The sequence below is a fragment of the Ochotona princeps genome, chromosome 11 (genome assembly GCF_030435755.1).
Source record: "Ochotona princeps isolate mOchPri1 chromosome 11, mOchPri1.hap1, whole genome shotgun sequence".
In the NCBI taxonomy this organism is placed as follows: Eukaryota; Metazoa; Chordata; class Mammalia; order Lagomorpha; family Ochotonidae; genus Ochotona; species Ochotona princeps.
This window is the reverse complement of record NC_080842.1, coordinates 12,773,815-12,787,407: the sequence shown is the minus strand read 5'-3', so window position 1 is coordinate 12,787,407 and position 13,593 is coordinate 12,773,815. Positions and strand designations below refer to the sequence as shown.

At 36.5% G+C, this 13,593-nt stretch overlaps 1 protein-coding gene and 1 long non-coding RNA gene across 2 annotated transcripts in view; one reads left to right on the top strand and one right to left on the bottom strand.

Annotated features, from left to right (window-relative positions):
• Window positions 1–13,593, top strand: part of LOC131481360 (uncharacterized) — a 126,173-nt gene that overhangs the window by 74,422 nt on the left and 38,158 nt on the right. The gene's annotated exons all lie outside the window — the stretch shown is intronic.
• On the bottom strand, window positions 6,867–7,952 carry LOC131481356 (histone H3.3A). Its single transcript, XM_058669828.1, has one exon. The coding sequence runs from the start codon at window positions 7,864–7,866 to the stop codon at window positions 7,456–7,458; it is 411 nt and encodes a 136-aa protein (XP_058525811.1). The 5' UTR covers window positions 7,867–7,952; the 3' UTR covers window positions 6,867–7,455.

The following is a 13,593-nucleotide window of genomic DNA, read 5'->3' as shown; positions in this document are numbered from 1 at the left end:
GTCCATTTGGTTCACATTCCCAGGGCCACAATGGCTGGAGTTGGAGCTGAGCCAGGCGCCAGGAGCCAGGAGCCAGGAGCTTCTTTCGGGTTTCCCACATGGGTGCAGAGTTCCCAGGCTTTGGGCCATCCTCTACTGCTTTCTCAGGCCACAAGCAGGAAGCTGGATGGGAAGTGGAGCAGCTGGGGTAAGAACTGGCATGGATATTGGATCTTAGCACCCATATGGGATCTTAGCCACTGAGCCATCACACTGGGCCCAGGGATCAAGTCTTATGAATTCTGTATTATTACTACTTCCTGTATAAACTCTTCATGCAGTGGTATTCTATATACTGAAAATGAAAAAAAAAAAAGATGAGATAGAGAAGAGACTGCTCCTTTCAAAATTCTTTTGCTTCCATACTTGTCATTGCTTGCTTATGTACCCTGTACAGCTTAAAAGGCTTTTTGATGGAACAATTCCATAATGGAGTCAGATTTCCAGATCACCTTTAGAAATGTAATTGCTCCTTCAACAGGATGGGGATACTGGCTACCTGAGGGGAAAGGAAATGGTTAATGGGCAAAGGACACTGAAGGAGGAAAACTTTGCTACTTGTGTGATGTTGCTTGAGATCAAGCACAAGTAATATGGAAATATATTGAGACAATGTAGTCTGGTGTATACAAACTAAATCCAGAAAGGAAATCTATGTGTTTCAGGATCTCTGTAGAAGTAAAGGAGAAAGCAAGTAAATTTAGGCAAGATGAGAAGAGCAGATCTATATTGACTGCCTGTTATAGCTTAGCAGTGGGGTATGTACTGTAGATAGAGCAGTGAGTGGTGATTTGTTCCACAGTGCTAACAGGTTTGCCAGTAGCTTAATTTAGCAAAGGACTGGATAAAAAAGATCTATGTCCAGAGATGATTAATACTCCGGAAAGATCTGAGAAGCTTTCAGTGGAACAAATAGTGAAGGTCTTCCCTGGAACAGAGCCAGTTTCCAAAGACTAGATAAGGTGGCTGTTTTCAAAAGCCCAGTGATATTACAAAGAAAGAGAAAAACAATGTCTGTTTAAAGAAGCAAATATCCAAAACCTGGTTTCAGGTTAACTTAGTAAAGGTTATAAAACAATTGTTTTTGGTATGCTCCATGAAGTAAATACAAGAATATTAGGAAAACAATATATGAATAAATTATAGTATTATAAATTATTTTTTTAAATGCAAAAAGTCTTGATTTAAAAATATAATAACTGAATTGAAAAAGTCACTAAAGGAGTTCAATACCTGACCTGAATAATTAGCAGAAAATAAATGAACAAACTTGAAGTCCAATCACTGAAAATTATTAAGCCTGAGGAGTGAAAACAGCATGAACAAAAGTGTGCAGAGCCTAAAGGCCATGTGGGATGCATTGAGGACACCACAATACACATTATGTGACCTCTGGAAGAGAAAGAGGAAAATCATATTAAAAAATAATGGCTGAAAACTCAAATTTGTAGAAACACATGGGGTACACAAAGTAAGACATGGATGTACAATACAATGAATTTCAAATGTAGTATCAAAGCCACAAACAGAAGCTAGGAAGTATAGAACAGCAAACTATCAGGCTCAAAAGGTCCTCAAAAGAAAGCTTGCACACCTAAGGTAGGGGTATGGACCATTTAAAGCACTGAAAGAGAAAGAAAACTGGGGATCAAAAATTCTGTATGATGTTTGTGGTGTGCCTGGCACAGTAGCTCAACTGGCCAATCCTCCACCTCCAAGTGTCAGGGTCCTATTTGGGCACCTTTGTGTCCTGACTGCTCCACTTCCCATCTAGCTCCCTGCTTATGGCTTAGGAAAGCAGTGCAGGATTGCTCAAAGCCTGAGTACCCTGCACCCATGTGGGAGGCCTACAAAAAGCTCCTGGCTTTGGATCAGCTCAGCTCCAGCTGCCGCAGCCACTTGGGAAGTGAACCAATTGATGGAATGGCTTTGTCTCTGTTTTTCCTTATTTCTGTAAATCTACATTTCAAATAGAAATAAATAAATAAATCTTAAAAAAGAAGAAGAATTCTGTATCTGGCATCAGGCAGATTAAGATGCTACTCGGGTACCTGCATCCCACATTGGGGAGTTGCTACAAGTCCTAACTTGCTCTTAATGACCTGAGAGACAGCAGATAGTAGCCTAAATGCCAGAGTTCCTGCCACTTATTTGGGAGGCTGGGGTGGAGTTCTGCACTCCTGGCTTTATCCTGGCCCAGCTGTCAGCGTTTGGGGAGTTAACCTGCAGGAAGAAGATTCTCCCTTTGCCCCCTTCTTTCGTTTCCACTCCTTCAATTAAATATTTGTTTGAAATAATGCTACGTCCGGCAAAACTATCCTTCAGAAGCAAAAAATAAATTACCATTAGACTTCTATTCAAGACAAACTCAAAAGAGTTTTATTTTCTAATTTTTAGTTAATTTTTATTTTAAATGCTAGATGTTAACTCAAAACCATAGAATAAGCTCTTATAGTAAAGCTGACTGTATGCAAAAGTGTAAAAGCTATGTTCAGCTTGGTTCCTAACTCTTTATTTTATAATATTAAAAGACAAAAAATAAAATAATCATTCCGTGCATATGATATATAACATATAAGGGTATAATATGTAACATCAAGAACATAAAATGGAAAAGCATGACAGTGAAGAGCAGCATTTTTGTTATGCATTTGATGCTATCATTTCAAAATAGATTACTGTGATCTTCATATTTCATACGTAAGTCCCATAGTTCTTGCGGTTTCTGCTGCAAGAACTACCGGAGACAAGCTGGTGAGGAATGCCTGCTTTATTATTCACAGGTTACACATTTTAAAGGGTAAGAAAGGGGAGGGCAGGAGGGAGTCTTCCTGCAGCTCCCCCCCCCCCGCCTACCAAAGACACTGTAATTGGCTGTATGACACATTTATTTCCCTTGATTTTCCAGTCATGTCAGAGGTTATGTTCCACGTCTATTCCCCTTGATCTTTTAGCCACGTGTAGGCCTGGAAGCTACACCTCGGGCCACAGGGAAGTAAGCTTAGGCCACGCCCACCAGGTAACAGAGTATTTCCCACACATAATAGTAACAAGGAAATTATTTTTAGGATATACACAGAAAGGAATTAAAGCATGTCAGTAAACAACTCACTGAACATAAAGCAAAACAGTAAGGGTAGAAGATATGAAGGCTATAAGGTGACAGAAAATAAGTAACAAGTAGCGATACTAAGCACTTTCCTATCAGTAGCTATTTTTATTTGTTAAATTTTTATTTTGAATTTATGGTACAATTTTGTCACACTGGTGACAAAAAGAAAACATAAAAGTCTTTTGGGTAAAATGATGCCACTGTGTAATCCATGTTTAAATATAAACTGACTAAATTCTCCAGTCAAAAGACAGAGACTGACAAAATGGGTTAATAAAAAACAGTATCCAAGTATATTCAGTCTACAAGAGAATCATTTTCATATGTATACATAATATACATAGGAGTACAAAAATGTAATCTATAGGTGTGAGAGTGACACTCTTGGCTTTGATGATTGTGTGCCACCTTTGTTTAACAGAAGATTTCTGTCTTGATTTTTGTTCTTTGTTGTGATTATTTTCTACTTGCCAGGAGTGTTGAACTTGTGATTGCAAAATAAAATTAAAGTATGCTATGTATGCACTAGAAAACAGAAAGAAGTGAGGCAGGAGGAGAGTGGAGAATGAACACACAAGGGTAGGTGCAGTGGGAAGTATCAGTAAACTCCTAAATCTGTAATGTCATATATGTGAAATTTGTTACTTTATGTAAACAGATGATTTTTTTTAAAAGAGTACAGATGGGTCAAAAAGTAAAAGGATGATAAAAGATATCTGAAGAAAAGGATAGCTGAATCAGAGCATAAGTGGCTATACTGGTAACATACCAAGTTCTCTGTAAATCATCAAAAATGGCTGAGTAATGAAAAAGGATAATGTTTAAATGAAAAAACGGTGACTTTATCAAGAAGTGACATAAATATATGTCACTCAACATCAGAGCTCTTAAATATTGAAACAAAAATTGTCAGAAATCAGCAACTCTGTAATAATTGTAGCAGACCTTAATACACCACTGTTAATAGTGAATAAGCACCAAATAGAATATTGATGAGGAAAAAGAGGATGTGAACAGAACCATAGAAAAATTGGACCTGAGAGATATATGCACTTAACCCAACAGCGTCAGGACTTTTTGTTCTCTGTTGCAATTAGAACATTCTGTAGCATCTACCGATGTTTAAGCATGAAGTAAGCCCTAATAAATTTGTAAAGATTAAGATAATAGAAAATATATTTTCTGCCTATAATGGAATTGAAGTAGATTGTAAGCCAAGGTAAATTGGAAAATCCTCAAGTGAGTGAACATTAAATAAACCACTGCTCAACAAATGAAACAGAAAAGCAGAGAGAAATTCGAAAATACTGTCACACAAATGGTAGTGAAAACACAACACACCATAGATTGGGATAAAACAGAAACAGGATGCTGCAGAGGAAAGTTTGTAACGTAAATGCACACATTTTTAAAAGAAATCAAGTCAGTTATCTAATTTACATTTAAGAAAATAGAACAACATTAAGCTAAATGTAAATTAGCAAAGGAAGAACCAATAGGGAAAAGCAATAGTTTTTCAAATCTATCAACAAAATGTGCAGACCTTTATCCAGATTGACTAAGAAAATAAGACAGAGAACACTGATAACTTAAATCACAACTTATGGAACATGGCAACAGGATTATGAGAGAGAACAATAATCTAAATGAAATGGACAGATTCTTGAAAGCAAATACCCCCCACGTTGAATTATGAAGTAAAAAATGGTAATAGTTTATAACTGATAAGACATTTGTTACATTTTTGAAGGGAGCTATTTTGAGTTGTTGAATTAAGTATCATTGTTTGTTATATTGTTATTTCTACAATGAGACTGTATCATTATATAATAATATAAAGATAATGCTTCATAAACATCCCTGCTGTGCAGCTTTTATGAATAACATTTCCTAATCAAAGACATTTGTAAACTTTACATTACAATGATAATTGGATTCTGTTTAGAACACAAACTAGGAAAATCGTTAGCAGAAAGGAGAGTCTCTCTTCTATGAATAATTTATTTTTCTTACTTAATTCAGATACTTTTGGACTGTATCCAATATCAGCTTTTGTAACAATATATCAGTTGTGTAACCATTTGCCACTTTGTTTTAGCTTAAAAATTAATAAAGATAAGTAAATTTAAGCCTTTTTCTCTTTGTAAACAGTTTTTGAATTGTTGAGAGAACATGTACCCAACAGCCTAACTGCTAGGTTCCTGTGACCCCATGGCAGGTTATAGGAAGTAGGCCTTCATTTCAAACAATATTTGTGTCACACCATTGTCTGTACAATTTTCTTTCATCTCTTTTATAGTCTTCAGAAATAATAGTATTTCCTCTTCATTAAAATGAGGCAACATGCACAGAGGTTTTTCTGAATCACTCAAGGTCACACAGGTGAATAGATAATTTGGATTTGAGTGTAGGTCTTTCTTCCTCAAGTGGCTGTATTCTTTCTGTCTGCCAATGCAGATGTGTCTCCAAAAACTTTAAAAGCCTAACTTTTATTTCCTGTTTTCCATCTCATTTTCACAATGAGTTTCATTGTTGCTTGTGGATAGGCTTTCATACATTTTTATTGACCTTGATTATATCACTCTTTGAGATTTAGAAATTGAATACTTTTTTAAACTGAGAGAAGACAGTTCTATGTGTCATTATCAGATTTTCCAGAATGTTTTCATCTCCTCCCTGCTGTACAAAGATTTATTAATTTTATTGCTGAACTATATATTTCCATAGCCCTTTTCTACCCTGCTATCTTCAGCTCCCTCATTATCCCAATTCAGTATAACTTACAGTATTAGGAATATCTACTCTGTCTTCTAATGTGGATTCAGCATCAAATTAGAAAACAAATTTCTAAAAAAATTTTTTTGAAGTTTTGATAAGCTATCCAAGTGAAGGGTTCTAGAATCTATGCAGCTGCTCCTGATCTTACGATGCGATTACATCCCATTAAACACACTGTAAGTTGGAAAATGACATAGAAAAATACATTTGTCACTAGGTTGGGACAAAGTGAAAACTCAAAATGTTAAGTAGTTTTCCCAAATGGGTATCTTTTCTCATGCCATTGCACAGTGGAAAAGCTCTAGGGACTATGTTTACGTAAGGAGTTAAGGCTATTCTTCTAGAGGATTACCAGTGATGCTGCTGAACAAGAAAACGGGCACATATTTCTTTTATTCATTATTTGAAAAATCATGGTCATTGCTTTGCTCATTGTAAATAAAAGAGAAGAAATGTGAGCATGGACAAGGCACTCATTTGCCTGTAGAATAGCCACAATTTCAGCAACTATTATAATCAAGGATTTTTTATTTCAACTGAAATGTTTTTCTTGCAATTAAAATTTGATGACCTTATTGTATATGAGTTATATTTCAATAAATTTGAATTTAGAAACTTCTTTTTAAAAGTTATTTATTTATTGGAAAGGAAGATACACAGAGAGCGGAGAGAGAAAGAGCTTCTGACTTCTGGTTCACTCCCTAAGTGGCTGCTGCTGCTGCTGGAGCTGAGCTGATCTGAAGTCAGGAGCTTCTTCTAGGTCTCTCACATGAGTACAGGGTGCCAAGGCTTTGGGCCATCATCCGCTGCTTTCCTAGGGCACAAGCAGGGAACTGGATGGAAAATGGGGCAGCCTGGACATGAACTGGCACCCATATGGGATTCTAGCACATGCCAGGGGAGGATTTAGCCAGTAGGCTATCATGTCAGATGCAAATTTTTTTTTTATAGTTTAATGTATTTTAATAGCAAACTTACAGGAACAGCACAGAAGACAGACAACATTAAAAACATGTACTTGCATGTAGGACAACTCAGTTAGAAAAGTATAGTGAATGGATGGAATCTACTACTGTATGATAAAAATGCTACAAACACCATTTAGTTGCCGTCAATAAGAAATTTACTTGTTTTAAAAAAATCCAAATGCTGGCATTGTCCAGAAAAATTTAACAGGTTTATTTATAATTGTTATAAAGTTGAACTGTTGAAACTTGTTCACTGAAACATTTTGACTTGCATTAATGCTTTACGTCCCCGCATTTATATTAAAAATCCACACACAAATGAAAATGGAAAAAACTGCCAATACCTGATTTCTGTCCCCTAGTTTTCCATTTGCAATCATATACTTAGGTACCTTTTGACCCCATGGGAAAAAAAAAAAAAAAACACCAAAAAAACAAAAAAAAAAACCAGAAAAACAAAGAAAAACCCCTAAACGTTCAGAGCTACCAATATAACAGGTAAGAAGAGAAAAAAAAAATTTGTTTTGAGAATGAAATGTTTCTCCTCATAGTGGATTCTTAAGCACGTTCTCCACGTATGCGGCGTGCTAGCTGGATGTCTTTTGGCATAATTGTTACACGTTTGGCATGGATAGCACACAGGTTGGTGTCTTCAAACAGGCCAACCAGATAGGCCTCACTTGCCTCCTGCAAAGCACCAATAGCTGCACTCTGGAAGCGCAGATCTGTTTTGAAATCCTGAGCAATTTCTCGCACCAGACGTTGGAAGGGGAGTTTGCGAATCAGAAGCTCAGTGGACTTCTGATAACGTCTAATTTCACGGAGCGCCACAGTACCAGGCCTGTAACGGTGAGGTTTCTTCACCCCTCCAGTAGAGGGCGCACTTTTGCGAGCGGCTTTTGTAGCCAGTTGTTTTCTGGGTGCTTTGCCACCAGTCGATTTGCGGGCAGTCTGCTTTGTACGAGCCATGGTGCAAGTACTTCCTTACTCACCTACCCCCTTCTCCTTCGGCTGGAGCTCGGCGAGCGAGAGGCGGCGCTGGCGTTGAGAGCGGTAACTGCGAACACAATTCCAGATGCAAATTTAACTGAACTTGAACTGTGGTTATGCAACAAGGTGGAGGAATCCACCATGGTGGGAGGGTTTGGGGAGGGGTGGGGAGAATCCTAGTACCTATGAAACTGTGTCACATAATACAATGTAATTAATGAATTAAAAATAATAAATAAATTTTAAAAAAAGATATGTACACATCAGCATTTTACAAATACTTACAGTGTAGATACCAAAGCAGTTAGGCAGTTAGGCAGGTAGGAAGCTGCATCTGATCAAACATCTGGTTATAGGAATTAACTGACAAGTAATTCAGCAGCGACGAGACACATTGAACCAAGCCAAATAGTGATAAGTTTTCTAAGAAAAAAATAAGATTCATCCAATAAATTTTAAGGAAGACAGAAGACAAGTTGAAGGGAAGCATATAAATCAAAAGAAACTTAATGCACATTCCTTACTAAAAGGAAAGAACAATCTTGATAGTCGTGTGTGTGTGTGTGTGTGTGTGTGAGAGAGAGAGAGAGAGAGAGAGAGAGAGAGAATAACTACAGTGCCTCCCCTTATGTGAGGGTTAACTGCCCCACACATTGACAAAAAGCACAAACACACCCATTTTATACATCAGCATGGTATTTTTGCTATGGTTAATTAACCTGTTTTATGTATTAACTGGAAGTCCACAATCCTTGCAGTTTTCTTTAGTTTTTACCTGGTATTCTTCTGCTTCAGAATTCCAGGCATTTCACATGTATGTCATTTCCTTAGTCTTCTCTGGGCTGTGACAAGATGAGGTTACAAGATAAAAATTTTTAAATGTTTCTTTATTTGAAAGGCAGAGTTAGAGAGAAAGTATCCATCCCCTGGTACAATAGGTACAATGGCAGGGACTAGGCAAGCCAAAGCTAGAAACACACGGTTTCTTATGTGTGTGTGCGTGTGTCGGGGAGGGGGTCAATGACTTAGGCCATCCTCTGCTACATCCCCAGGCACATTAGCAGAGAGCTGCATTGAAAGTGGAGCAGCCAAGACTTGAACCCATATGGGAACTAGTGTTTTGGATGGTAGCTTAACCACAATGCTGTCCCTACAAGGTGCATTTTAATATAAGTCCACACTTTGCCACATCATGTGTAGCATTCTTGTTCTAATCTCCGCTTATGTCCCTTGTGACATTGCTGTCATTCATTTCACATATTTGTCATAATTACTCAATATGTTGCCACTATTATTTTTTTTAAAGATTTATATATTTTTATTGCAAAGTCAGATATACTATTACTTTGACATCAATTAGTTCAAATTAGCATAAGAAAATTAAAATAATTTATTTTACCTTATAACCCCTCTTTCTTTTGGCAAACCCATGTTTATGATACATATCCCTTTGCTTTTGCCCAAAGAAATAATTTTAAATTTTTTTTTAAAGAATTTGTCTGCTGGTGATGAATTGCCTCAATGTTTGTTTACCTGTCAGGTTGAAGTATGATTTGCTGAGATAGAATTTTGGATTAACTGTTTTTTCCTTTCAACACTTAAAATAATTCAGTATATTGCTTGCATAGTTCTTAATTATAAATCTACTATAATTCTTATCTTTATTCTCCTATAGGTAAGACTACTACCCTGCACCTCTGGTTTATTTCAAAATTTTGTCTTTGTTTTTCTGCAATTTGGATATGATGTACTCAGGTGTGGTCTTCTAATGGGGGGGGGCTTCAACTTCTCCATCTATCCAATCTTTCTTTCATTCTCTTCAACAAGTTTGGATCTTCAGAATGCTCCTAAATAATCATATTATCTACTAATTTCCTTCTCAGAATCTGATTACCAGAAAATCCAATCTGCATCGCCTCTTGATAAATATCACAACATCCCAAATTTGACGATTAATTATGAGATGTTTTGGGGAGACATATGAAAGGTGATTATATTTTAGCTTGCACACAGGAGATTGTAGATAATTATCACTGTGAATATACACTACGGTGGATTGTGAAGATGACTCCAGTTCTTCACTGAATCTTACGTTTATAACCTCTGTCACGTTGCTTTGCAGTGTTCTTCCATTATGGCACTCTTCTGGACAGTGGAATTTGCTTTATCCTAAGCTGAAACAGAAAAGATAGTGTGCCAAGAAGAGTTTAAGCCTTAGAATGTCTTACATATTTTCTTTTGTATCTGTACATGAGACCTCTAGGAATTGAGAAGCATGTGGAGCAAAGCCAAGTCACATCATCATCAAAATCATTCAAGCTCAAACAAGCAAGAATCAGACGGAAGTCTGTGGAAGCAGAAACATGGGCAAGATCAGCCACAGTAGCAGATCCCTCAAGACAGTTTATTTCTTACAATTTTATCCACTGTAGTTGATTTTATGGTTGGTTACATGCTATGGTTATAGCAATAGAAAACTGATAGTGAAGGAAGACAAAATTATAATATGTATAAATATCTAAGGATAAAGGTTTAAAACAGAGGGGGCTTAGTATTCTAAAACTAGAATACTTGTAAAAATTTTATTTTTAAATATTTCTTTATTATTTGAAAGTCAGATTTACAGGTATAAGGAGAGACAGAAAGAGAAAGATCTCCCATCCTTCCTCAGATATCCACAATGGCTAGGGCTGAGCTGATTCAAAGCCAAGAGCCAGCAGCTCTTCCAGGTGTCCCATTTGGGTGAAAGGGCCCTAGGGCCCTTTGATATATCCTCTATTTCTTTTCCAGGCTTCAATCAGTGAGCTGGATGGGAAGTGGAGTGGTTAAGATATAGTGTGGCACCTATGTAGGGTGCTGATGCCTGCAGGTAGAGTATTAGCCTGTTGAGCTACTGAGATGGCCCCAAATACTGTTAAAATTTAAGAAATAGAATTGTATCTGGAAAGGAGCACATTCAGAATGGCTTATGTGGCTGGAAAATTTCTATTTCTTAACCTGATTAATAGTTACAATTCATTAAGCCACACATTTTTATTGTGCATTGCAAATTACAGTTGTGTTTGTGATGCTTAAATCATACTTTATGAATACAATATGGAATTATGAAATCAACATAATTATATCTATTACCTCACAGTTCTCATTGAATCTGCAGATCATAAATTACTTTAAGTATCATGGGTGTATTAATATAATTTTTCAATGCTTGAACATGATACCTTTGTACTTATTTATGTCTTAGTTCCTTGTACTGTCATTTCAATGTACAAAACTCTTAGCTCCTTGGTTAGATTTTCTTCTAAGTATAGGAATAAATAAATATTTTGTTAGCTAATATTAAATGTCATTGTTCCATTGATTGTTTTTTTAGAAAATTTATTTCTAGAAGCTATACTCTTTTTAAAGTTTTAATAATCAATATTTAATCAGTTATAGAGTTGGAGAGACAAAGACCCCCCCCCCCCCACACACACACACACAGAAATAGAGAGAGAATGGCTGCAAAGGCTGGTACCAGACAGGGCAAAAGTTGCAAGCTGGGATTTCAATTCAGGTCTCCTGTGTGGGTGGCAGGACCCAATGATTTGAAGCATCCTTGCTGCTTCTCAGGGTCTCCATCAGCAGGAAATTGAAATCAGGAGCCAGAGTCATGTCTGTAAACTTTTCCATAGGGCAGCTTAGGAGAGGTATGATCACTGAGCAATATACCCAGGAAAAAGGCTTAGGGTCCTTGTTTTGCTTTTGCATGGCAAAATATGAATTTTACTTTGATTTGCAGAGATGAGGAGTAGCAAAACTGAATCCTATTTACTGCCCCCAGTCTCTGAGATGACATTGTCACATCTGCAACCTGTGTTAGCACATGCTGTCATCCTTTCCTACCGTTCCAACTCATTGCACAGTCTGCATGTGGAGATTTTTACAGTTCCGGCGTAGTCAGTTTGCTTCTAGGAAGTATCTTAAAGATGTAACATCAAAGATAACGTTGGTTATATTTTCCTTATTATCTCCATTGTTATATGTTTTGCAACGCTGTTTTATGTACCTTATCCTGATAGGACTGAATGAGAATATGGTTCTTAAATAGGCAATTTTGGGGAATAAAAATATCTAGACTCCATTCCTTAGGGAGAAGCTGATAATAACACCAAGGTATTGAAGAATCCCAAACAACTTCCATGTACACCTGTTTTAAATTAACGTCTTTCTTCAATCTGTGGATAAGATAGAAATTCAATATGTATTCTCTGTGAAACACATAAAAGAACAACTCTTCAATTTAAGGGATCTAATAGCTTTCGAGCCCGTGGAGACCCTAGATTAATGGAGGTTACTCAGAGAATTGCACAGCATAGGAAATCCAGCTAGTGGATGTGTAACACTTGGATCCAAAAGCTAAAATGCTATCTCATGAGGCACAGCACAGAAAAAGAAACACTCACAAATGTAATTAAATACTGGTGATGTCAGTTTTTGCTGTTATGTTTTTGGCTTTGCAGATACAATGAAAGTTTACATTTACATATATCAATTATATCACCTCAATATGTATATTTTGGAGGAATGTTAATTATCATTGCCTAATATTTTCAATTTTCCCTGGTATCTATAAACCTCAAAATACTAAACTGGCTTCCACCTGTGGAAGGTCACCCCTACGAGTAGTTATTTAAATAACATCTACTGAATGACTAATGTGTCACTGAAGAAATGAAAAAGAAAATTGAGAACCTTGTTGAAAAAAATGCTACTGAATGATCTATGAGTCAGCAAAGAATTTAGTAAAAAGATTTTAACAAATAAAACTAAAAACAAAAACATCAAAATCCATGAGATATAGTTTCCGCTGATCTTTGATGGTGATATGTCTCCTGCAGGCAACAAATACATGGGTTTTGTTTTTTAATCCTGTCTACTAATCTACAACTTTTGATTGATGAGTTAAAGCCATTTATACTCAGGGTTAATACGGGGAGGTGGTAACTTGGTCCTGTCATTTTAGTAATGGGTTGTTCATTGTTTGATTTAGTCTCGTGTTATTATTTTACTGGGATGTTCTTCACATTTGCCTTTGGTTTGGGTGGGTGTTATTCCTTTTCTCTGTCAAGAAAACATCTTTATCATTTGCAAGGCAGGTCTAGAACAGGCACATTCTTTTAGCTTTGCTGTGGAAGAATTTTATTTGATTTTCAAAGACAAAGGAAAGCTTTGCTAGGTATGCTGTTCTGGCCAAAAATTTCTTCCTTTTCGAATCTGGATTATGTCGCTCCATTCTATTCTGGACTGTAAAGTTTCCTGTGAGAGGTCAGCAATGAGTTTGATTGGGATTCCTTTACAGGTCAATTTATTTTTGCAGTACACTTATGTTCGATTGAAGAGAGCTTGATTATCATGTGTTGTGAAGATAGCTTTTGGTCAACCCTATTAGGAGTTCTGTGCCCCTACTGGATGTTGTTTCTCAATTCTTTCTCCAGATTAGGTAAATATTCCTTTATTATTTCATTAAATACATTTTAAACCCAGATTCTCCTTCTGCACTTTCTGGAACTCCCATAACTCTTATATTTGGCCTTTTAGTAGTGTCTCTTTAATTCTTGAAAAAATATTTTTTGTGACAAGAAATACCTTCCAATTCTGAGATTTTTTTCTGTCTCTTTCATTCTATTATGGAGATTTTCCATTGATTTTTATTTTAAGATTTAT